We start from the raw sequence: 26,072 nt of genomic DNA on the forward strand, positions 1-26,072 counted from the left end.
AGATTAAATTACGCAAGAACACAAGCGGACGATGTTGCACTGCCAAATTGGTATTTTCTAATAATAGAAATACTGCACAGGAACGATGACATTTCTTGTTTTTTTAGTGCTGGAGAAGATAACTCACACCGTAGTAAGAATTTCCAAAGAAATCACACACCTCTTATTTCGGAAAAATCACACGATGATTGTCAAACACAATAACAAAAACAAAATGAACAGTGGGGCTGCAGTAACACATGCCTGATGTCATATTTCCAATCATTAATTCATCTAATTTACCCCTTCATCCAGCCTGCATGGCAAAACAGGGTAAGACATCCACTCCTATGGCAAATTTAAGTGTTTCTAATGAACCTGAAATGCTTCTCCAAATACTAAACAATTATCAATTGATCCATCTTCTATACCATGCATACCACTACACCACCAGGCAGACCTACTAAACTGATCAAGAATATAAATTCAACCTAGTTAAACACCCTGTTACTTTCTGACAAGAGTTACCTGAAAATGTCATCAAGTTAAAGCTCAAAATTAAAAGCAGATTTTTAAGGCGGGACTTGATAGATTATTGGATCTGCTTTCCAGCTCTATGTTCTCCCGAGCATAGAGCTGGAAGGCTATAACAGTTTAACAGTGTATTTTTTTATTTAAATTTTATCATCTCCCAGACCGGGACAGTTTTCACAGGACTCACGGGGGGTTGTTGCATTGTCTGTTGCGGGATCGAACTCCACCTCCACACGTTCTGGAGCAAGAACCAAACTTTGACCAGGAACCCCAACTCCCATCGTGACCTTGAGGCTCCTGGCTGGATCTCCAGATGCAGTGGCCTTTGAAGCACCACTGACAACACGACAAAGAAATGAAAAGGAGGGTGAGGGTCACTCCTTCGCAACAAATTGAAAGGGTCTCGATTTAATCTTCTTGACTTCAGAGAGTCTGTCTTTATTACTGAACTTCAAGAAAAGCCATTGAGTTGAGTCTGAGGTATTTCTCACCTTTCCCGGTGCACACTCTGTACCGTCTACTGGAGGACCTTTCTTGGTCTTACAAAAATACTGGTTATCAGGGTGGCTGCACCACAGCTGCTTGCATGGGTCATAGGTACGAAACTAAAGGAGGGAACAGTGAAATCCAGTTATTCCTTTCACATATGTAAAATAAAGTAAGTACACACATTCACTCAGAGTCTCCCTCCCCGTGTGGGCGTGGGTTTCCTCCCCCAAAAACATGCATTTGACGTTAATCGCTGCTCGGTGTGAGCGTCAGTGTATGTAGTCGTGTGTGTACTTGACCTGTGATGTCACCTATAGCAAGCTGCGATTGGCTCCAACACCCTGTGACCCTGCACGGGATTAATTGGTATAGAAGATGGAGGATGGATGAATCCCCATGGAATAATTGCTTGACCACAAAGTCACCCTTTGTGTACGTTCTGCAATTTACAATGATCACAGTTGCCCATATTTCTTTTTTCAAGACTTTTTCAAGGCTGGAAAAAAAAAAAAAGCATATCCTGACATTTACACAATCCCCACTGGAAACACACTGCTGACCAGATTAATGACCCGGTCAGTGTCGTGCGGTGAGATTCATGTCAGACACAATCTTTTCAGATTGTGTGCTCGGCACTGCCCCCTAAAAAATCGACACTCATTGCTTCACACCTCTTATCCATACAGTTTCATGTCAGATCAGCAAGTGTAGCTATTTAATAAACAAACATTTCTTTTTCTAAGGAAAGTGAGGGCTACAATAAATGCGTCCAGAGACATTACAACACAACTACAACAACTACATTGGTGATAAGAGTGGGAAAAGCTTCTCAATGCAAACTGAATTAAACAGGAAATGTTTAATTGACTCGATTCAGTTTGCATTGAGAGGCTTCCTACCTGGAATAAATGAGAATATGCATTGACAACAGTGGAAAAGCAAAACATAAGATTCATTTATAAACTATACCCAAATTGTATGAGATTGCTCCATCTGGAGTGAGGCTCAGCTCCAGCTGCCTCAACTCATAATGGATCTGCTGTTTGAACAGAACATCGCAGATTTGGCAATTTTGATGATGAGATTATTGGAATTATTGATTCTAGGCAATATTTTGTGTTTATATTCAGCATTTAATCTATTTGACTTTGTCTTTTAATTAAATGTTTTATGTTAAACACGCTTGACAAAGATTTGAGTTGGACAAACCTTCATAGGCCTGTGAAGTACTTACGGCTGTGCACATTTTATAACCGACGCCAAAGTCAAAGCGGCACTGCTCGTCCATCGAATAATTTATCCCAGGGAGTTCGGGAAGCTTGGGCCACTTATGTTCAAAAGGATCATCCAGCAGGCAGTCGTAAGAGCTGCAGAAATAGACGAGAGCACATGAGAGCATTACAGAGGGAAGCATCGATAACCCGTTGCTTCACTCAATAGCTGTGCAGCAATCAACCCTCATCCGACAAGGAGAAATGAGAAACGGCGTGTGGCCAAGGAGAAGTGGAACTCACTGTATGTATCGGTTCAGCTCCTGCTTGCTGCAACGTGACCAGTGGTAGCGGTGGAAAGCTGCTTGGACGAGTGGCGCCATGATGCTGCCCATGCTGGTCTCGTCTGCACAGCGATTCCCCTGGCCGTCGTGCTCCATTCCCAACCTGATGAGCAGAAAGACCACATGAAACATGCAGCTCAGACAGCGTGACACTGGTGAGCATCAAAATCCACTGAGATTGGCTTTTCTTCTTCTCTGTGATAACCAGTTGTGATAAATGTTGCTTTGTTTGCCCGACTGGTAGAGAAAACATTTGGGTTCATTTTTCTGAATCAACATTTGTGTTAACGCAATATTCAAAATTCAAATGTTTTGTAATTACTTTTTATTACTTTTTTTTATTAATTATGCAGATGACTTAAAACATTAAATCCTTTGTAAACTGAGGTTTTCCTGGGTGTTTTTAAACACCTTTTGGCTTATTATGTTTTATATACTGACAGCCGTTGTTTTTCTGTAGCTGGACAAATTAGCGCCATAAACAGTTCCCTCCTGCAGGTGGAAATAACCTCGAGTGATCACAATGGCAGCACGGGGGGTTTGGAAGCGAGCAACACTCTCATGTTTTCTGTGGTTTTAATATTGAAAGAACTTTCCTATTCGTACTGCGAGCTGCATTAAGGCCGCTTCACTTTGCACTGTGAGACTGGTTCAAGGACGGCCGTTGTCATGGTCTTGAGACCAAAGAGAACCTGCAATAAAGTTATGACATTTCGGGTGATCGTGTCACAGTGTGACTAAATAGCTAATTAATAGAAATGCAGTAAAAAATGACACACTGATCAGCTTGACACCGGAGCTACACTAAAATAGATGCTTTGTGGCTATAATGACAAAATGCACCACAAAAAGTATGTTGTGACCACTAGGAGGTGTTTTAGTACACAGGGATGTGTATCTTTTTATTTTCATCTTCTTTTTTTTTTTTTATCGTGAGTAGGTCAGTGTGAATGAATATGAGGGGGAGGGAGGAGTGTATGGATAATATTGGAATATTGGAATATGTGATAAGGCAGCTAACTTTAGCACTTCAGGGATAGATGTAGTAATGCTTTTTAAAAATGCTGTACTCTCTGTTTTCTAATGTGGTATGCTTCCTCATGCGTTATGTCATATAAGTATTTTAGTGTGGTGTATTCTTTAGTGTGTTGCATGTTTTGCATGTATTATATTATATTATATTATATTATATTATATTATATTATATTATATTATATTATATTATATTATATTATATTATATTATATTATATTATATTATATTATATTGTATTATTATAGAAGTTTGTATTTGGTGGTATGTTTTTACCCCATGGGATTGCACATAGAAATGAGCTCTGAGCTAAATCTGGCATATTTACAGTACTGTGTGTCTGGGGTATTGAGCGCACCCGATTATAAACCGCACCCACCAAATTTTAAAAAATAAATAAAAAGAAAGGTCAGAATTACATAATGCACCTGAATCATCATTCATGCATTGGGGGCATGAATCTTGTTAACCATAAAAATACAGAAAATAGCCGCTTCATTGTTTAAGCGGCAGGGTTCAAAGTGTGTCTGGCTTATAATCCGGAAGTTACTCTTGCGCTTTCACATTAACTCACGTACATCGTAGGGTGCAATTGAGCTTGTATTCAGTTTTGATTGTGCAGTCGACACACAGTAAACTTCACGTTGTGCCCAAAGTTATTACACCGATGTTGTACAGGCGAGCCAGCTGTGAACTTTTAACTGTGTTAAAACTGCACAGTTTGCAGCCAGCCTTAGGCTCAGCAGGTATAAATAGAAGGCTGATTATTGGTACATTAAGTCAATAATTATTGAATGTTTTACAGAGGATTTGCACAATACTGTCACTGCAGGCCATTAGTGTTTGTTGGGACTTTCTGAGTAAAATGTGCTAAAAGCCTTTGGCTATTCATGGGTGTAGCCTTAAATAATTAATCATTTTTCCAACTTCAGCTCTTTGTTAACCCCCTATGGGGACTGACAAGGCTTTTCAAGCCGATGGTAAAAATTTTAGCGCACAGTCACAGCAGCGAGAAAATAGTTTTGTTGTTTTGATGGCCACCTGTCCCTCTCAAACAAACCAAACCCTTGCCTGCACAGGCAGAACATGCAAACCCCATATAAAAATGTTATGAATCCCCAAATCAAAGCAATATACTTTAATGTAGAAGTTAATATGCAACTTTCAAGCTATGAATAGCTACAAAAAAACTTGTCCTGGAAAAGAGATTCAAGGTCTGACTGATGAACTGATGTACAAGGGGAAAGTCAAGTCTCTCATATAAAGATGACATATGGAATGACTGGATTGGACAATTCACACAAACGTATGCTCGGATGAGGCGGCTGCTGCATCCAATCAAGTCAAAAGAGCCTTAGATTTCACAGGGGATTTATTTTACTGCTGCCGGTCGGTGCAAATTAAGGTAACGGCTGCATGTAAATTGACACCTGTCAAAGCTGCTTGCAGTAAATCCTCCCATTTCTTCGGCTGACTGACAACCCTTCAACAATTCCACTTTAATTATTTGCCTCAGACCTGACCACTTCCACTCGGCTTATGGAGGAGGGAAAAAGCTGGAGGCGGCACTTTAAATAACTGTCAACAGGTGCTTATTTACTCGAATGAAAGCATCATGTTTTATCTTTCAGGAACAGTCAGATACGTTGAAGTACAGAATGGACATGAATACCCTCACTGAAGAATTGCATTTTATTATACAATATGCAATGACTAGATATTGTCTATAAGTTTGCTTGACAAAGGAATGACAATAATAATGTTTATTATTTAATCAGTGTTCTTGAGTCTTCTGTGCTCAATAAAGTACATTTGATTTGAAAGCTTAATTACTCCTTGTAATGATATACTATATCATTACAAGAAATTAAACTTGAATTGTGAGGAACAGCAGTAAGCATGGCGTCAGATTGATTATCATTAGTCAGAATGACACATCAACCTTTAATAAGTGGCTTTTATTTGCTTTGTAAAAGGAAACGTGTCACGTACATGCAGTGGATCGCTGACTTTTGTTGCATTCACTTGTAATTGTTTTCCAATTCCTTTTTGCAAATGCAGTATTCCCCACAGTTTAACTAAAGGGTTTAAGCATCTGGGTGATTTTTCTCTCTCCTCAAAACAGAAGGTTTCAATTTAATTTCTTGATTGTTGAGTATTAAATTATAATACACATTTAACTCCACTAAGCTTTTCTTCTTAATCAAATCAGTCTGTAGAGAAGTTTTAGTCAGTGCGCTATAAATGTTTATCAATAAAGTCAACACAACCTGCAGGAAGAGAGGCATAAACAGTTCAATTAAAAAAAACTTGCAATCAATAACACCAAGTGCATAAATGCCTCTGTTGAGTTTATCATATCCGTTTTGTGGGAAGTGGAACATTGAGTCACTTAGCGGGTTGTCAAAGCATGGACTTTGTCTTTTCTGTCCTGTATTCTTTTGTTTAACGTGACAGTCTATGACGGTAGCTGAATCAGGCTGCAGATTCAGGGAGTTGACAGAGGGGGAACACTGACTACAAACAACCCTTCAATTTGATCAAGTCGTGCTGATCAGTGGAAAATTATATTATGATCCCCATTCCTGCAAAAAAATAAAGAAAAAATAGTTTGGAGATTCCCAAATATATAAAACCTGGGACTACAGATGCAAATTAGCTTAAAGCTACAATCTGGTATAGTGCATCAAATGGCAACATTTATGTTTTAACTGTACATTGTCCCTTTTAAATAAATTAAAATTGAAAATTGAATGCACGTTCTCTGTACTTTTTCATTCTTTATCCTTACACAAAGATACTACTTCAACAATAGTTCCATGTGTTTATATCTTTAAAGTACAGAAAATGTACGTGCATGAGTTACAGCCCAATGCTATTATTCTTCCTTATGTCACAGTGGTTCTCAACTCCACTTCAGTGGAAAGTGACAGATTTATAACAGTAGTATCCAAGTTTCTAAAATCCACATGGTGCAGTGTCGCAGCAATAAACTGATCAGATTACTCAAATTAAGCAGTCTCAAGTTCAATTCATGTAAGGCACATGAATTGAATCTTTAAAAAAACTGCGTTGCCAATATTTGTATCCCCTTCATGCATCTGTCCTCTCCCAACAGCTTAGTAACTGAAACATTCCCCTTCGTGTCTCTGCCGTCTCTCGAGTTCTCTGAAAGTTTGGTCATATAGCACCATGAAAAGACTAATGGCTTAATTGGACGACTTAAGATCCCGTGGAGACTCTTTCAACGTCATGACGCCATTTACTCACACATGGCCGGTTTCATGGGCGACCACAAAGGCAGAGGAGAAACCGTCCTCATGGTTCAGAGTGCAGCTCCTCAGTGGGTGGCACATCCCCGTCACTGGAGCATAACCTGGACATGGGAGGGGAAAAAGAAAAAAAAAAAAGACCACACAGTCCTAATAATCAGGCACCAGAATGAAAGTGGAGATATACTCATGCAGTGCAATAAGGTGGAAAATGATCTCTTTGTGGAATATGATTGAATTTCTGTGAAACGGCTGAATACATGGTTATTGCCATTACTCAGCTTTCAGGTTTGTTCTGTAGATATTGTATGCACTGACCAAACAAATGTCTTTCACTGAAAAATAAACTTATTCATGTATATATTTACTCTTGGCTGTGATGCAATAGGTTGTTGCATTAAAGCAGTAGCACTCCTAACCAGTCAAGATGAATTTAAATCAGTAAAAATGCTTCTGACTCACTAAAATATGGAAACACCTGCGCATAATGGTCGTTAAAGTACAAAAGATGTCACTCGTGTTCTGCTTTCAGAAATGGCAGCAAGTGAACACTGAAGCAGTACATCTATTGCTAATCACTGGCATGCAAAATTACAAAATATCAAAACTTTTTTTTTTGGTGCAAATGAACTCCAACTGTCTGTGTGTGTGTTTCCCCCACTATCCACAGAGAAACGTGCTGAGCAGGTTCAGCAGCTTGTCATCACTGATACCCAGCGAAACACCCACCTGGCATCACAACACATCGGGACAAACTTTTAAGCAAAGCACAGACATCAAACATGACTCGATCAAGAGGTGTGCAGCGATTCAGCTTAGCGCATTTGGTTTGGTTCAGAAGCACGCTCACTGCAGCCTTCTGCAGGCGGCTTTTAGTCAAATTTCATGCTTTCTGACCGTGAGAAGAATTTTTTTTTTTTTTTTTTGGCATGCAGGTAAAAAGCAGAGAATGCAGCAGGCAGACAGCTGGTGATAGACCCTTGAAAAGGTATATGTGTCAGGTTATTCTGGTGATGCTAAAAAAAAAAAAAAAAAGTGATATCTGCAGCAAGTTATTTCAGTCATAGCAGGATTGGGTTTTGCTACTTGATGATATGATGCATGTTTTGTTTTTTTTAACTGATGGTTCATGAATGACAAAATGTACACAGCAACGCTGCAAACGAAGTAGCGGAACATGAAAGCAGCTGTGGAGCATGACCCTTTATCCGAAAGGCAGATAAAGGGATTCCAGGAGAATGCAGATTACATTCCCATGAAGAGGCCATTTGGAGCTTTGCACATTGAAGCAAAAAGGTGCAGCAGCAGCTACAGTTAAAAAAAAAAAAAGTGTTTCTTTATGAGTGATCTCAACAGTGTAGAGAGATGTGGTCTCTGTCATGTGGTTGATAAACTCAAACACTGAACATCCTGCATTGGGAGACCATTCAATGGTGAAAAGATTGGATTAAAAAAAACCCAACAAAAAACATCTTAAATCAATCACAGGTTTCACAGATGTGTTTATGACATCACTTGATAATATAGCACATGGACGGCATCTTCATTTGGCCCATTTGTACTGTATTTACCCAAAAAGTTCAATCTATCTGTGTTTGGATATAGAATCTGTCATCTCACAGCTAAACTTTGACAACAAAGTGTGAGGTCTGCTCGTGACCCTGGGACACAAAGCAGGGTCCAGGCCAACACGGCGCAAGGTGCCATAGAAACTGAGCTTGTTATGAACACAAACATAACTGGAGCTATGGCAACATCCGGAGGTGTGACAAGCAAACCAGGTAGCCTCGCGCTGTCCTCTAAACATGACACGTGTGCTTTAAAAGTTAAAAATATACACAGGTCAGTGCTAGATACTGAGCGCAAGCACAGAGGATGTTTGTTCATTCAGGGCCCAGTTTCACTGCAGGTTTGGCTGCTCACTTCAAATTTTGTTTTGAAGGGCTGAAAAGAAGAAATACAAGGTGAGACACAGCCTAAACTGATGGCATGTATAGCAGAAAACATCTAATGACTGCATACATGGACGGTGTTGGTTAGGTTATGAGAAACTTTATACCATAAACATTACGTAGGAAAAAAAACAAACAATTAGTTTGGATACATAACACTTCTGTTTTTTTCTCTACATGCCAAAAACATTCTTCAACATCAATAATCAAAATTTTTCAATTTTACAGGGTGGCATCAATGTCGAGTCAGCAAGGTTCTGGAGAGATCCTCAGTAATTCATTTTCTCTCAGGTCTCCGTAGGCAGAATTGAGTTGGTGAACTCCGTTGCAGCCCCCACTTTGTTTGTTTGTTGTTTTTTTTTTAAGGTTTCCACTGACCTTACCTGGGCAAGACTTGAAGCCAACCCCTTTTGTGAATGGAAGCAGATATCAGCACTCAGTCTGCACAGTCCTCGATCGAGAAAAATACAGTACCTTGCATACCTGCAGGACCAAAATCTTGCCTTGTGAGGAAGATGGCATGGTCGTGGTACTCGGCATGGTCGGGGTCGCGGCGCTGCTGCGTGTTGGCCCATCGGCAGACCTGCTCGAGGCTGCGAGATGGGTTACCACGTTCAATCAGGCTAATCGACTGTGGAATGACAAGCACCAAGAAAAGTATGTCATTAAACTGTGAATAGAGACATACTTAAACACCTTACCGCTAAAGGAAATTGCGCTTTTTCAAGTGACAGAATAGGAAACTTCATCAATAGACCATCAGCTTCGTGAATCATAAAAGGCGATAGCTTTTAGATTGCTTTCCCTTACAAAACTGAGAGAGAATGCCAGGGGAGCGATATAAGCCTGTCTGACACGTGTGAACGATGAAACTGAAATCCATACATAAGAATCATTAAACTCATGAAGACATTTTTCTGACTGACATTCAGGAGTGTGACTAAAGATCTGATCAAATTAAACCTGCTGCAGAGGGAGTGTCTTTGTTATCCAAAGATTAGATTTACCGATCTAAAAAAAAAAAGGGGGGGGGGGGTTTTAGGTCATATGATATTTATCAGTTTTTGTTTTACATTTAAAAGGTGTCCTCAGTTTTGAAACATGTCCTCCACAAAAGCTGCACTGTGACAATTGAGATGCATATCAAACTTTCCTGGACGTATTATTTCAATTGATGAAAAACCTGAAACGCATATCTCGAAGATGGGGGAAGTGAAAGAGCAGTTGAGGTGCAGATGGATGTGAACGAAACGGGGCAAAAATATTTAGCGCAAACAGGAGCGACGGCGACGGAGCTGGCAAAAACACGTCTTTTAGTATGTAAAGCTGCAGGCAGGGGCCAGTGACACATTCAGCATGTGTGAGCTCATCTAAGTGGTGTTGTGTAAACAGAATACCAAACAGAGAAAAAGGAATGATGTTCATCCTGTGACGTTTCAAACATCGTAGATCTGGCACGTCTAAAGTCGGTCCCAAGTCTCTCGAAGTCAATCAAGGAACGACAGATTTCACATGGTCACATCAGCCCTGCACCGTTATAGATTTTGCCACTTTGCACAAATAAAATGAACAAATCCAACACGTTCTGTGCCTGACTTGTCATGCAACTGTTGCTTTGATTAGGAAAAGGGACGAGTCATGTGAAGACATCATGAGCTACGAAGTGACTTTGTTTATCCCAGTGAAGCTTTTATGAAAGGTGAGTCTCCTAAAGACGGTGTAATTTGTCCCTAGTTTATTAACCGCTGTCTGTCTCAAAACACTGAAGAACTGAAGAGCTCTCATCCGTTATTAATAGATATTTCTTTCCAATTTGAAATGAATTCTGAAACTGTTGTTTGGGCCACGCTTCGACCTCCGTCCCCCACCTTTCCTTTTTTTTTCTCTGTTGAGAACTGCCATCCAAATCAAGCCTGAAGAGAATCTTTGCTTATGGTACTTATGTTGGCCGGCTTATTATGACAAGCACCATCTACTTCTGAATCTTCAATTGTGAAAATGAAAGCCAGATAATATCAAGTGTGTCTGTCACTGCATGTTTTTGTCAATCAAGCACAATCGAAAAAAAGCTTTTGTTGATATCAGACATTCGACATCAACACATTTGTGATTGTTCAATTCAGCCTACAAACTGTTGAGACAGCAAAAGCACTCATCAACCTCTGTATGCCGATGGGTGTGTTGGTGGTAAAAAGTCATGTGATCAATGCTATTTAATGTTGCTATTAAAGGTTGTAGTGAGCCCAGCGAGAAAATGTCTCACGCCACAATACCAGCAGCATGTCTGCTGAAAGGCTCAGTGGATTTGCAGTACAGGTTTAAAAAAAAAAAAGAAAAGAAAAGAAAAGAAAAGAAAAGAAAAGAAAAGAAATCCAATCAATAACAATGCAAATGAGTTCAAACGCAAATCATAGTCATTGTTGTACATTCATCTGCCAGCATCAACTCCTCCCAGTTGTTTACACAATCTTCAGCACGGGCCATTAATATTACATATTCCTGAAGTCAAACACTCAAAATCAATGTTGCATGTTATTGTGCGGGTCCGTCAGTCCTCAATGTACCCCATTATAGATCATAGTCCACAAGTGTTTGCACAAAAATGTCATGTTTGCGCCTGTTAATAAACCTTCAGCAGACCATCAGATTTCCTATAACATCATCAGCTTCACTTTGAATCAGGACTTTTGGGTGTTTTGTCGAGGTCTTCATTCCAACTTATAGCTTATATAGCTGCAGCTTCATACAGCAGAAGGATCTAGAGGCAAACCTCCAACAGTTCTCTGCCTTAATGCATTTAGCACAACTATATCACAATCACAGTGGCTGTGAAGTCGTGTCTATTCTGTGCTAAACACTGAGCTCTATTACAGTTGTCACATTAACTCTGTACACAAGTAAAGTCTATTTCCTCTTCATCAAAGACTGCTTCCAGGCAAATGTACCCTGTTGACAAAGGTATGCTGAATTACACAAGCACGCAACTGGTAAATTGGAGTTGCCACTTTCATACATGCAATTAGCGCTATTAAACAGAGCTGCACACGAGCCCTTTTGATCCACTGTTCAAACAGGAAAAGGGAACTTGAGCAGAAACATACTGCTGGGAAGCACATTGGTAGCACTGTGGAAAGTGTAGTCAGAGCTTTGAAATGAGGCTTTGTGACTGGAGCACTGAGACTGAGACATAATTATATTCCGCTAATGGCCACGAACCCCCCAAGAGTTCACTAAAAGCACTGAAGATTTCAACACTTTTTAAGATTCCGCTGCCGTAATTCGATTTCCTTTATGTCTGTGTCAGTGAAATGGGCTGGCAGCCTGTCCAGAGTGTGCCCTGCCTTTCACTCAGTGATGGTTTTTAACACGCTTTTGTTGTATTCTGGACAAATCAGGTACATTGAATGGAGGGATTATTTTTGTGATGGGATTATGGTCTATACAGGAATTTACAGCCAATATAGTAAATTCTGTACTCTGTGCAGCTTCATTCATTGGAGATCTGAAAAGGTGAAAACTAACTTTACAAAGTGAAACTTGACCAATGTTAAGTTTCTGGACATTTTAATGACATCTTTGCCAAGTTATATTTTTGTATAAGAAAAAGCAGGTCTAGAAACTTGTGTCTGTCAAAGGCTTCAATGTTAAGACAAACCATTGACAAGTGAAGATGCTGACTATAGTTGCATGTAATGCGTGGAAATACTTTACTGGGTTTACAATGGATCCTGAACAAAGGGGACAAAACATGATCTCAGCTTCGTCTTCAGCTCAATAACCATATGAGGTAGATTTTGTGTTTTGTGAAAATTGACATTGACTGAGGCGTTTGACACATTAAGCAGACCTTTTCTTGCTTGGACAGCGATTATATGATCTGCAGTCCTACTTCTCTTTTCAGCGTTAGTATTTATTCAAAACAAAATTGACTCCAGTTAAAAAACAAAAATGTAATAACAGTGTTTTGCTTTCTACATTCACACAGCAAACAAAAGTCTGCTTTCAAACCGCAATGTTATCTTTGGTTTAAAGGTAGTTGTTGAGAAAATAATAAATAATGCACTTTCACGAGAGAAGAAGAACGGAGAGTAACAATGCTCACCTGCCGATATCCGACCATAATCATCCGCACTAACACAATGTTGATGTTGGTCCCCAGAGATTCGTCGTGATATATTTCATCAACCTGAAAGGAAATGAAAGGCATCCATCAATGATCTGGAAAGTAAAAGTATATGTTGTATGAATGGGACTCCCACAATACGTTATAGTGAACTGAACACCCACAGGCTGGCAACACAATCAAGACTGCCTTGAAGATGAAATGTTAATATAAAGCATATTGCAGTGTATATGAAGAAAGCACACTTGTTCAGTGAAGTCAGCCAATATAAAGAGCTTTGAATAAAACATTAACATTAAGTATAGGCTTCTGGTTTTAATCCAAGCTCAGGCATATCCAAGGCATTAGGTAACTTATTCATAGATACATATGGAGTGTCAACTTAAAAAAAAAATAAGAATGTGAATAAGCAAAATGATATTGCTTGATATCTAATACAAGTCAGGCTGTAGCTGATTTCCAGTCGACTGAGGAATAGTTTTTTTTTTGTGTATCTTGTGTCTGTTGAATTTTGGGCAACGAGGAGGCATCATGCTTTATCAGTTGCGAAACATCAGGTCGGTCTGTTTTATTTCTCATCTGCTAAAGCTCCAAAAACAAACAAAGCAATAAAAAAAAAATTAAAACACACCAAAAAAACATTTGTTGGAGAAAAGCCTGATAGAAATCAGCACAGAAACCCAATCTCACTAAAGTAATATTGCCTCAGCACACTTTATTTCTCGTGTGCAGCAGCCCAGCAGGAAGCCCTCGAATCACGGGGGAGTTGGAATTATGATGAAAAATGCTGTTAAGACACTGGCAACCATCCAATGAAATCAGCGTTATGCAATGGCGTAAAAGCCTGACCTATAAATGTGTCTGCTGCTATTTGGCTTCATAAGAATGCTGAGGTATGTCGATGCATAACCTCGGGCCAAGCTGGAGTCTCATTCAAATCCCAAGACCAATTTCCTCTCCAGTGTGTAATATTTTCATCAAACGCTCACCGCATGTCGACACTCATTCAGGGCTCAAAGTAGTCAATCAACTGCTCCACTGTGCAGGTGATGACATTCAGGGGAGAATTGTTGTTGTTTTTTTCCTATAGCGGCTGCTTAGCTTGTACCTGTACTTATATATAAATATATAGATAGTTTCCCAATGCAAATTCCTGAAGTTGGTGTTGATTTACAACGGATCATTCGAGACAACCAATATCAAAATTTACATAATCTGTCAATCAATTCATTTTCTGAACAGATATTTTTGATCCCAGCTGACTACAGATGAATGCAGGAGTGTATATATATATGCAGAACAGAAGAATGTCAAGGTAGAATATCTGTAATTCAGCATTAACCTTTATTATTATTAGGAGCTGCAGTGCTGATTCAGTCAATGAGCATGGAAGCAGCTTTTTCACCCTTTCACTGGGAGTTGGACAATCTGGCCTCCATGTGTTTAGCGGATTTTGTTTCTTGGTTTTCTCTTAACAACTGCTGATGTGAGGAAGGATCGTCAAATTAGAAGCAGATTCAGGCAGGAGGCTGCAGTCACTGGACTGATCTGTTAGTGAAGTGAATATTGAGCTGAGCTGTCACGTGAAGGTCTCTTGTTTACCGTTCGGTCGAGATTCCCTCTCTCACCGAGGGTCATAAACCAAACAGACAGACTCAAAGTGGAGCCTCAAGTCCTCCACAAGAAGAAGAACCAGTTGAAGCCATTTGGGGATGTGATTAGGACGGCATGCCCCAGAAGAGGTGGAGGACGCCTCATGGTGTCTACATGGTGGAAGGTGGACGGATGGATATCAAAAGTAACAGAACTCGTTGTTGCTATGTTGCCTGTAAGTAACCTTATCACAACAGACATTTTAGATTTATTCTTTTCGTTGAACAGTCTGTTCATTGAGTTGCTGACTTCTCGTAATGCATTTGACATTTTACTGAAATTTAATAAAACTGCTTTGTAAATTCATCCAGTTCATCAAGACTTCGTGATAGGATTTAAAAGTACTTTGTTAAAGAGATTAAAAGGAGTGAACCCACGTCTTCAATTAATTATTTAATTTGGACTTATCTATTGGTCTCGTTCCCGCCTTAACTTTCTCACTTTCATACTCTTTAAGAAGTTTTCAATCCACTGTTATTTTTATTATTCTGAGCATAAATGACACTCAGGGTCAGTTCTTATACAGCCCCTGCATTCATTACAGCAATATGACAGCCTGTGTTTTCACTCCATTGTAATATGTGACTTTAAGTGCAGAACATGTTAATGCTAACTTGTACTGGAGGAAGTGTGACTATTACATACTTTGCTGAAGAAAACACATAAGATAACATAAAATGTCACTATAGCGAAGGCAGCAATTGACAGGCTTTGAGTGTAAAACGCATGACTAAATCTTAAGCCACACGCATGCCGCACCCATTTCACCTCTCACCAGATAGCAAATTCTGGTAGAATATCATCTATAGCTATAATAAATCTCTGCAACTAACTCAGAAATAGAATGTATTATTCTTACACTGTCTTATGCTGCATTACTATCATATAAATCAAGGTTTGTGATTTAAAACAATGACATATATTCATTAAAAAAATTGTCCTTTATCTTCCCACTTATTAACGACTAAATCCCAAATATTCATAGGAAAAAGTAAACTTTTGAAATAGCAATTTTACTTCTTTCAAAAGTTGCTAATTGGATCTTTACTGTCATCCATAAATTATAATTTTATGAAACAATACCAATCAATAGCAAACAAGTTCAATTAATAATGAAACATTTGAACAGTAAACAAGGATAATTGCTTGACTTGATCAGAGGCCAAACTGCTGTCACGTTTACCCCCAAAACTCTGTTTTACTAGTGCCTCATGTATTTCTGCTAATATCGTGAGCTAACAATGCTTTCTGCTCCACCACCTTTCCTGAGTCGCTACACCTGCTCTCTGCTTTGGCTCCCTGCCAGAATTCATTTATTCGGACTGACATCGCAGTCTGCCGTGCTGCCTGCATGTTTCTTCATTGAATCACACTGTTCCCTGCATGTGTATTTTTTTGAGCATTTTTCTTTTCTGTACGGACAAAAGAAAATTTTAAATGACAACCATTAACCCAAACACTATTTCAATACCACGGACTACATATGAGTCGCAAAGACTTTTGAAAAAAATGCTGTTGGAGCTGATGTCAAGCAAACTTGAGTACAAAAATCACCATGACAACTCTGGAAATCAACAAGCAAGTCTTTATGATCGGCAAGTACTTATTGAGCATTTAGCACATGTCATTCATTACCATTGTCATTATGTTGCCTCGGGCTGTTAGGGGTGATAAACACATTACCCTCCATTCTTTTGAGATGATATTAAAAGCTGAAGTGAAGCTCAGAAGACAGTGGTGAAATCTGCGCAGGAAAGCATGTTAATGCATTTTCCCCCAGAGACATTAAAAAGGAATCACTCTTGACTTGTGAAATGTGGGTTCTTTTAACACCAGCAGAGTTCTGGACGTCATAATGGTTTTGATGTTTTTTGTGGCGTCTGGGTTTACAAAATCCAGTTCAGTGTTTTTACAAAAATGTAAATCACTGTCAGATAAGCGTAATCATCATAGAAGTGAATGCCGACGTGCCTGTGTTCCTTCGCTCGATGTGCATTGTTCTCATGGGGAGTCTGTCCTTTTCCTACAATCACAGGAGCCTTTGCCTTTAACAGATGCCTCATATTGATTTGGCGTTATTGTCAACATCTTGACATCTCTATTTTTTCTGAACCTCAGTAAATAGCACTGTATGCTCCACATCGATCTCTTCCTATTGAGGCAGTCAGACCACTGACCCACACCGAGTACATAGACATCTTTTCATGTTTTCATCTCCCAATCTGCCTCAATCCAGCAGCCTCACAGTTGGACTTTGCCTCAGGTGATATTCAGCTTTATAAACCCACAGTTATGTATTTGTTGAAGAATCTAAATGAGGTTGGTGCCTCAAAAAAAACAAATGTCTGTTATTACAACCTGGACAGGATCTTATCTTGTTGAAACAATGACCTTTTCTCAACAGTATTACAACATTCTCCATATTTATAAAGTATTTTCAGAGAGATTCTGTGAAAATTAAAGTTCATTACATTCCAAACTCATAAGATATCTGCAAATTGCTGCAAATGGAGAAATCAATGACTGTGGTTGTGTGGATGTCGCTGCTAAATTTGTCTCTGCTGCTCAGTGTTACTTAATTATGTGCCAAGTGTCAACTACCAAAGGTCAAGTTTCTGAACATTACAGAAGCATTGAGAAGAGAGTATTCTAATTATTGCTGAAGTAGACCATCAGTGTTAAAATGGCATGCAAACATAACAGTATTAAAAGCATATATGGCTACAGAAATCTACAGCATAATCCTGCAATTTCTCAAGATGTTACATAAAAAACAAAGCTTTCCAAATCCTTAGTAGAAGAATTCTAAGTAAAAAAAATAAATGTAGATTCCATTTCAAAGTGTTACCTTATGGAATATGAATAACTCATGCCAATATTGTAAAAAAAAAAAAAAACTTTGAATGTCTGCATGCATAGTCCCTGCAAAAAACTTATGACTGTGCAGAACAAAAGTTCTGTCACTGAAAAAGGCAAACCTTGGCTTCAGGCCAACTTTACTCAGGGTTACACCCAAGGCATTTAAAAAAAAAAAAATCCATTCACAGAAGCCTATTCAGGTCAATAAATGCAGCAAAGAACCCTTGAGTGACCCCAAATTCTCCCAGATTTGTTACATTCTCAAATTCCTCGACTCGTCTATGCTGACCTATATAGACGTGTGTACATTGGACCGAGATGCAGAAGCTGTTGAAAAATGAGGGCTGCATCAACAAATAGCATCATTAATGTTCCATGATGACATTTGTTGACACTCAGGTTGCAATTTCTTCTTGAAGGTTGGGATTTTTTTTTTTTGCATCTTCAAAAATTTTCCAGTAAGTCTCACTGAGGGATGTGCCAAGTCCACGTTCAGTCCGATAATTACAAAGCCAGGAGGAGCACACCGAGGACTAAAATGGGACTCTTGTGGATGAAAATGGGAGTAACAGCTGTGGGTTCTAGGCGCTAGGTGTCCCTGGCTTGTGTACAGCATCATACTGACATGGACAAAACCTGGTCCGTGGTCAAACAACACGGCCATTGTGATGCAGGCACCTCGGCAGTCACCTGGGCTTTGTGCAGACAGGATGTTCAGTAATCAATCCTTCAGGGGGAGTTTCTCCAGGTGGTACTACACACTCTGCAGCTACGGGGCAGGGATTCAGAAGGATTTGAGTGGGCAGAGCACATTCAGACACAGCAAGCCTGTGGCTTACGAGTGGAACTAAACAGTTTTGACCCTTGTTTGTTTGAACTGCACTTTTCTTGGTCAAACTTGCTTTCATCGCAATTTCCTTGGCAAGAAGCGGAATGAATGATACTGAGGTGGATCAGTGGGATTTGCCTCGCTCTCCTTATCAAACGGTTATCAGCGAGCACTAAACTCACTGACAGTTATAGGGTGTGCCGTCACATCCTCTCCACTGTCCAATCAACCAAGATACTGAAAGGCCAGATATTCCTCTTTGGTAAGACTTTTATGTATGAGATGTGGAAATAGATTTCTCATTAAACACACACATCACTCACTGTACGCAGAGCTTGTCAGTGCAAGCGGACTTTTGGCTCTGGTTTCCATGATTGCCCTGCACTGCTCCCAGTCAACTTTCTAATTGGTCTAGTGCAGCTAATCAGACCACCATGCATGGTCCAAATGGTAACTGTTACAGAGTGAAACCAGCACCCTGTGAAAATCTGACTTGGAGGATTTGGGTCCAGTAAGAAGATTATGGTGGTAGGAGCTGGTGGAACCCATAATGAATGAGCTGAGAGTTTCTTTTTTTTCTCTCTCTCGCTCTCTTTCTCTCGCTCTCATTGGTAATCCAACAACAGCAAGAGAGGGTGGGGGTCTGGGGACAAGTGTGGCAAGGTCTGATGTCAAAGAGGACAAATCAGGAAAGAAATCTACACAGGTAGACGAAATGTACACATGACCACAGATCCAGGATTACACAAGCAATCATTCAATCATTACTTATATTTTATTGCTGTTCCTAGCCTAACAGTTAAAGTCGATCCAGATCCAGAACAAAAAAAAATCTCAAGACGTCGTCATCGAATTGAGAAAAAAAGACTTTTGCGAAACTTTGCCGGCCAGATAATCCCTCCATGTACAACAGCTGAAGCAGAAACAGCTGAAAAGACTTTGATGAGCTCTTTGTGCGAGAATAGACTTACTATGTTCATGAGCGTGAGAACATAATTCTGCACATGCTCCTTGCCATGGAAGCGCACCACCGAGTCATCCACTGCCAGCAGCACCTCGATGTTGTAGTCGTCCTTCTTCGCATGTCTCCTTTTGCGGTCAGACTCCGAGAGCTTGTGCTCGACAAGATCGAGAGCAGCTGGGAGGTCTGCGATCCCAATGTCTGCCACTGAAAAACATGACAAAGGTGCATAAAGTCAGAGAGCTATGAATGAAGGATGAAATTATATATTTCAGTTACTCATTTCAGCTTCAGGGAAATAATATATGGCTCTGTCAAACCTAACACCGGACAAATTTCTGTCTTGGAGTCTAAAGAGGAGAAATCCTTGTTTCCACATAATCAGAGGTGATTTAGTTTCCATGCAGTCTCACTCATGGTATTAATCCCAGTAGAATCACATCACGTTGAAACAACATTCAACCATGAAGTCCTTCAGCTGCTGTGCGGCACTTGTGATATGTATGTGCTGCATCTAGGGATTTGTCAGGACTGCAAACAAGCACTGAAGCCGAAAATGAAGTGACTTTTGATTTTCACAGCCCTTTGACAAAATGAGGTATGATGTCTGATGGAAGAATCACAACATGAGATGGAGTGACAAACGTGTGGATCATACACCCCAATAGAGACGTCAATCAATAACAGAAAGCGTGGCCCACATAATATGGGACCATGAAGAAGAAGATTATTAAAATTATGAAAGCAGAGCCTAATATTTTGCACAATATCAAATAAAATGCTTTTTTTTTAGTCCCCTTGATGTAAAATTATAAGAACACGGCAGCAATATTTGTTCAACTCTGCAGAGAAATAAAGTATGTATTTCCTAAAGGTTTTTACGAGGACCGTCATAATTTCACTTTTAAGAACAGAATGATGCAAGCCTGCCATATAATCATGCATATGCAAGAAAACCCATGAGCTGAAGTGTTTCCAGAAGTACTACACAGAAAATGAGAAAATAAATGCAAGGCTCTGTGGATGTCATTCACACATCCGTGTCTCGGCAAATCTCCCGAGAAACAATAAATTCCGTATAAATACCAGACAAAAAGATAAATGCATAACAGATGAAAATGTATCTGTTCCAGTTGTGGCAGAATAAATGAAGGGGAACATGTTTGAATATTGAATTTTAAATGTAGTAAACAAAATAACAGTTTCAAATGCTGCATCTATAATTGACACCATGCCCACTTATGTTGCATGGATTAATGAATATTTAGCGACACAGAATGAAACTGGAAGTGATTCTTATCTATAATTATTGCAAAGTCCATGAGCACATACCAAACCTTGCACAGCATTGCCTTTTACAAGGATCTAGACTGTATTAAAATGTTGTAGAAGATGTATGTGCCAGGTATAGCACTTAAGGAAAAGCTCGACGAGAGTTTAAAGCGGGTTTGAAGAGAAAATGGGAGAATTGTGCATCTGGTGTGTCACCAGATGCACATGCTATTGTTGCAGCAATGAAATGGAATAGAGAAGGAATTCATGATGGAGTCAGCTTGTTTGCCTGTGAAGGAAAGGTCACCCCCACCTTCCTGGAAGCCCCCACACTCCCCAGTTCCCAATACTGCCACAGGAGCCCGGCATTCCTCATTTTACCAGCTGCTTTTCGTGAACGCTACCTCTGCTGCCGAGGCTAATAAAAATATCCAGAGCAGTAATAGGGGTGAGATGCTGCACAGTCCGAGGATCATAGCAAAGGTCCACACAAGTCTTCCATTCGTAACTGCAAATAATGTACTTTTTTGTTTTTAATGAGGGGAAAAAAAATGTAATCATAATTAGCATTAAGTCGGCAGTAATTCTGGTTAATGTTCTGTTACTGCTGTGTTGGGCAAGGGTTTAACATTAATCGGTTTATTAATCAAAACATTTTCGGAGGAGAATTTGGCTTTAGTCATGGACAGCACGCTTTGATAGCAAAACCTCTGTTGCTGACTACTGTTAACTTCTCAACCGATTTGAATTGCTATAGTAAAATGTGTAAAGTTTTCTCATATCTGGAATGCTAGCTATGCAACGATTGTGTGTCTTTTTTTTTTGCATTAATATTTAGGAACAAATACCAAATCTGAATTGTGTTGTGCGATGCTCATGCATCAATCGATTACTGCTTATGCAGTCTTTTTCTACCTGCAGGGACCTTCTTCTCTTTTGAGGAGATCTGGTTTAGTTGTGGCAATTGTCTGAAAACTGATTGGAAAAACGCCTTGAGCAATAATAAAAGATGTCAGCCCTTACAGGTTGGCTTTGAGTATATTTTTTTTCCAATTTGGAGCATTTTGTTCGTGTTTATAAAATTTTAAATCAAAGAAAAGGGCTTTGTCATAGTCCCTGGGTGAGTATTTTCAATCTTTGTGGTGTTACCATGTTAGATTTGGGCCTTTACTGTCTCGTGACTAGATGAATCCATCAATCTATATTTTATACCAATCAACCATCAGTCCAAATTTGTGGTTTTCCTTAATGTTTCTATATAGTCAACATTGAATCCCTAAAAGTGCCTGATTTCTTTACAACCGATGATTGTAAAACCAAAACAAGGAGCTAAAAGAGGCTACAATGGTACATTGATTCAATTACAAACACACAAAACAGTCTTCATATTCATATTCACAGAATGAATATATTGTATTATATCATACAGTTTATATGAAATCCAATTCAACCACTTCTTTGTGTTGTCTTTGTAACGTCCCTGTTATCTTCTAACAACCTGCAGATAATGTTGCATTATTCAAAGGAAGAGAATGGTCCTGCGCTCTAGTCTGCAGAATGAAAAGGCTGTCTTGTATGAATGACAAGGGTTATACAGAAGGACAAGCAAGTTGATTTATATCACACTTCTAAAGATCCAAAGCATCATTTGCCTAATGTTATACAAGTTTGAAATCCTGCCTCCCAAAGCTCAAATGACACTTATGATCTGAAAACTGAGAGCAGTGGTGTAGTTTTCCCTCCGTGAACGTCTGGAGTTTGAACACACTGCGGTGTAGGATAACATATGTTTGTGTTTAGAGAAGAAGACTAGCATGTGCTGTTCCTCTCTCCTTCTCTGACTCATGTGAAGCCGTCTGGCTCAGCATGGCCATCTGCTCTGCCAGGGATGTTACTGTTTTATGCAAGACTTAATTGGCTGCGTCAAAATCTCAAACACAAACAGGAGGCGGCATGAGGAATTTATTGAGCCGAGATGCAAACTGAAGCAACAGGAAAGAGGTTCATGCAGTTCGATAAACAGCACAGGAAGACAATATAGTATGAATTAAATATGAGTCAACATTTAAATGGATATGAACCACTGATATTTGTCTGATATTAAGCTTCTATTCACACAACTCTGCAAATGTTATCTCTTTTGTTGGTTGTGCACCAGTGACTGTTTTGATGGGCAGCAGTGTTGCTGCATTGTGAACAATGAGAACCACGACAAACCAAAAAGCGCTCTCGCTCCCTCTTTTCACACGAAGTCACAACACTGCAGGCCACACAGCACCTTCTCTTTCCACTGACGTCACTTTCCTCCTCCTTAGCCTACCTTCGTTGTGAAGGTCGTCCCTCCGCTGGCCCGTCTCGCGCTTGATGGCTGATCTGCGGTAGACCACGTGGACACGCCCCTTTACTTCCACATCCTGTTGGCCCTTTTCAAGGGGTTCAATGAAAAACTCCCCATTATCAGTCCGGATCAGGCCTGCCTGGAAAAAGAAGACTTAAAATTAGTGTGCTACTCCCGCTTCAAAGGACGGTAATTCCACTGGAGCCGGTAATTATAGTGTTGCTGATCAATTGGGAGATTCAGTTTGGAGCTGGATGTGTGGTATGACGCAGGTAGGCACAATCTGGCGCGTTCAAGCCTTTCACAAGGATTCATCTACTGTCAAAACAACTTTGCAATGTAGAAGATGATGAGCAACATCTCCTTTCCTGCATACTGTATGTTTCCATCATACATCATACGGCAGTATAGAAGCTTTATTCTCTTGCTAGACTTCTTTTTTAACCACTCTCAAAGACTTGAAAATCTGTTCCTGTTTCCATTGAAAAGTGAGAACACACAAACAGGAACCGAATTATATAAACAACATGTTTATGTGTAGAGAGGCAGAACTTCGAATTATGTAACAAATGATCAACATAAGGCGAGCAGACAGTGTACTTTAAAGGAATGATGTACATACAATTTACAACAATATATTTTTAAAAAAGGAGGACAATTTGAAATAAGAGCAAATCAATACATGTTAAAATATTAGTGATATGATACACATATCTGATGTTAACAATGAGAGATGACCAAGTTGGCAGCTCCGCTTTACTTGGATTTTAAAATGTAATTATTTGACATGTCTTGTGCAGTGTGCTGGTGAAGGAACTTTAATTAAAATCAATTGTGAGAGAGAGATATAATTTAGCCCTTGTCAAGATAAAACCAAAAGCAAAACAGGGGAATGGTTGAGCAGAGATATTTAAACTTAGCAACTATCACAAAAAACAGAAGATCAGGAGATCCATCACTTTTAACGTTGACACGGTGGCACACTTCAAGGACAACAGAAACAACTGTACACACTCCACCAACAGTTCTTCATTTTAAAGTGTGTTTCAGAGTTATATTCATATCACTGCACGGATCTGTCTCCAGCCACCGAAGATACACTCTTTTATAAAGTACCGGCTATTTTTGTCTGTCTGCATTTTTGTGATAAGCCGGTGTAATGACAGCCAAACAAACTTCAGCCCAAAAAAGAAGCGTGCCACAGCTGAGGAACGGAAACAAATTCATGACTTCAGTGTTAAAATTAGTTCGTAAGTGCCAAGCAATGCCCCTCGTCACGTTGCACATCATGGATCGAGACCCCTCTCTGGCAGCTTGAGCGCACCGTCGCAACAGCAGAGAGACGTACGTATGTCTCAGGGCTGTGAGAAAGAGATTCAACAGACAGGCAAGATGAAAGGGAGACATAAGGGAAAGAATCCCACCCCTTTTCACATGTTGAAACATAGTTATTTGACAACTTCGTGCTGAAGTAGTGTGACAATGCAACTTACCTAAATCCTTTTTAAGGAACACATTTTGCTCATTTCCCTTCGTGTTTTTTTTTTTTTTCTTCTTCTGTGAAGTGTTTCCAATCAAGTCATAAGATATACAAAAAAGAAAAAGAAAAATGCATCCAGAGGTGAAGGAAATCCAATGTGTCCTAAATGGAGATGACATGCTGATGCGTCTGGCAAAAAGAAAGAAAAACTGAACATTTTTGATGGCATCTTGCTTTATTAAGTCTGATGAGCTCAAGCTGTGCTCGGCAGTACACTACATTTCACACACACACCCACTCCTTACTAACAGAGTAAAATCTGTCCAACCTGTCATTATCTTCATGAATACAGCACACCAACAAACCTTTGGCAGCATTGTGTGTATTTACAGCTGCAAACAGAAATCTAAATACGGTGCAGCAAATGGAACAGTGTGCCTTAAAAAAATTTTTTTAATCTCTCTCCAAAATACCCGGCATGCTGTCACTAACAATACAGTACTATGGACTTCACTGTGGACATGTGACAGTAAGGACTACAAGGAGTGAAAGAATCTCCCCAGCCCTTGACCAGGAAATGCCAAGTAAGACATGCTCCAATACTTCCTCTGTGGTCTCTTATTTCAGCAGTGGGTGGAAAGCGAAATTGGGCCTGTGAGAAGAAAGCAGCAGCATCTGGAAGGGCCTACAGATAACATAAACATATTTAAATCTGACCATAAGTCCAGACCAGGCAAGGTTAGGAGTCACAAAATGATGTGTTCAATTCTGGATGAATATTAACAAATATAAAATATGATAAACTGAAAAAAAGAAAAAAAAAACATGTGCAGCTCTAACTTACGTCTATGTGTCAGCTCTAAATTAATGTATTTTGGTTGTAACGTTTAACATTAATTTGGGTAAAACCAATTTCACTCCGATAATTTTAAAGCATCTTACAGATAAAACAATGTACTGATTAATTAGCAAAGATCGATATTGAAAGCTGTGCTGTGTCTATGAGCCATGCTGCCGAAAAGGTGGGTGCCACTCCATGTTGTTCCCAGTAATAGCAGCACAGTAATTAATTTCTACAAAGGATTTAAAAAGTCATATTGCCAAAGCAACATACCACGCTGCATTACAACTACTCCAATGATTCTCTCTGTATTACTCACAGTTTCAGCGACCTTGTGCAACACCATGGCAGCATCGACAAGGAGCACGTCAGCATTTGTCGCCTCGTTTTTAACATCGGGTGTAACGAGGACACGATGGACACAACAATCCTCTTCACAGTTTTACTCCACTAGGTCACAAGAATTCCCCAAGAATCCGTGGCAAAACGAATCGTCGTCAAAATGTGTAATAATTTTGAGAGTTTTTGAAACTGTACATCAATCAGAGGACATTTTTTTGAACATACCACAAACTACACACTCTACCATTGAAATCCGGGCTTCTCTGTGTTTTGCCAATAAAGTTTTCCCTCACAACCACAATAGAATGTCAAACAGTGTCTGTCAGAGAATGCTTGTAAAATGTGCCAAAATGTGGATGAAATCAAGCTTTCTCTCTCATTATATTTGTTTGTTTTACATCGCTGGATTCATCTACGAGTGTGTCTACCCAAGAGTTCACTGACCGATGATTGTTATGTGCAACAAAAAAAAAAGTAGAGTCTGTGCCTTAAAAGCTACTTTAGGCTGAAGATTGATTTTCTAAAAATAATGCAAGACAAGCAAACAACACTTTCCAGCAC

At 39.6% G+C, this 26,072-nt stretch overlaps 1 protein-coding gene across 1 annotated transcript in view; it reads right to left on the reverse strand.

Annotated features, from left to right (window-relative positions):
- adamts14 (ADAM metallopeptidase with thrombospondin type 1 motif, 14) overlaps positions 1-26,072 on the reverse strand; it is a 47,013-nt gene that overhangs the window by 12,295 nt on the left and 8,646 nt on the right. The window contains exons 3-11 of the mRNA XM_080517188.1: positions 22,831-22,987; positions 19,249-19,445; positions 12,916-12,999; positions 9,288-9,444; positions 6,860-6,965; positions 2,517-2,660; positions 2,237-2,369; positions 1,005-1,118; positions 701-849 (exon numbers count right to left, since the gene is read on the reverse strand). Coding sequence (XP_080373314.1) covers positions 701-849; positions 1,005-1,118; positions 2,237-2,369; positions 2,517-2,660; positions 6,860-6,965; positions 9,288-9,444; positions 12,916-12,999; positions 19,249-19,445; positions 22,831-22,987 — 1,241 coding nt within the window. The remainder of the gene's footprint in view (positions 1-700; positions 850-1,004; positions 1,119-2,236; positions 2,370-2,516; positions 2,661-6,859; positions 6,966-9,287; positions 9,445-12,915; positions 13,000-19,248; positions 19,446-22,830; positions 22,988-26,072) is intronic.

Source organism: Blennius ocellaris (genome assembly GCF_963422515.1).
Source record: "Blennius ocellaris genome assembly, chromosome: 21".
Classification (NCBI taxonomy): domain Eukaryota; kingdom Metazoa; phylum Chordata; class Actinopteri; order Blenniiformes; family Blenniidae; genus Blennius; species Blennius ocellaris.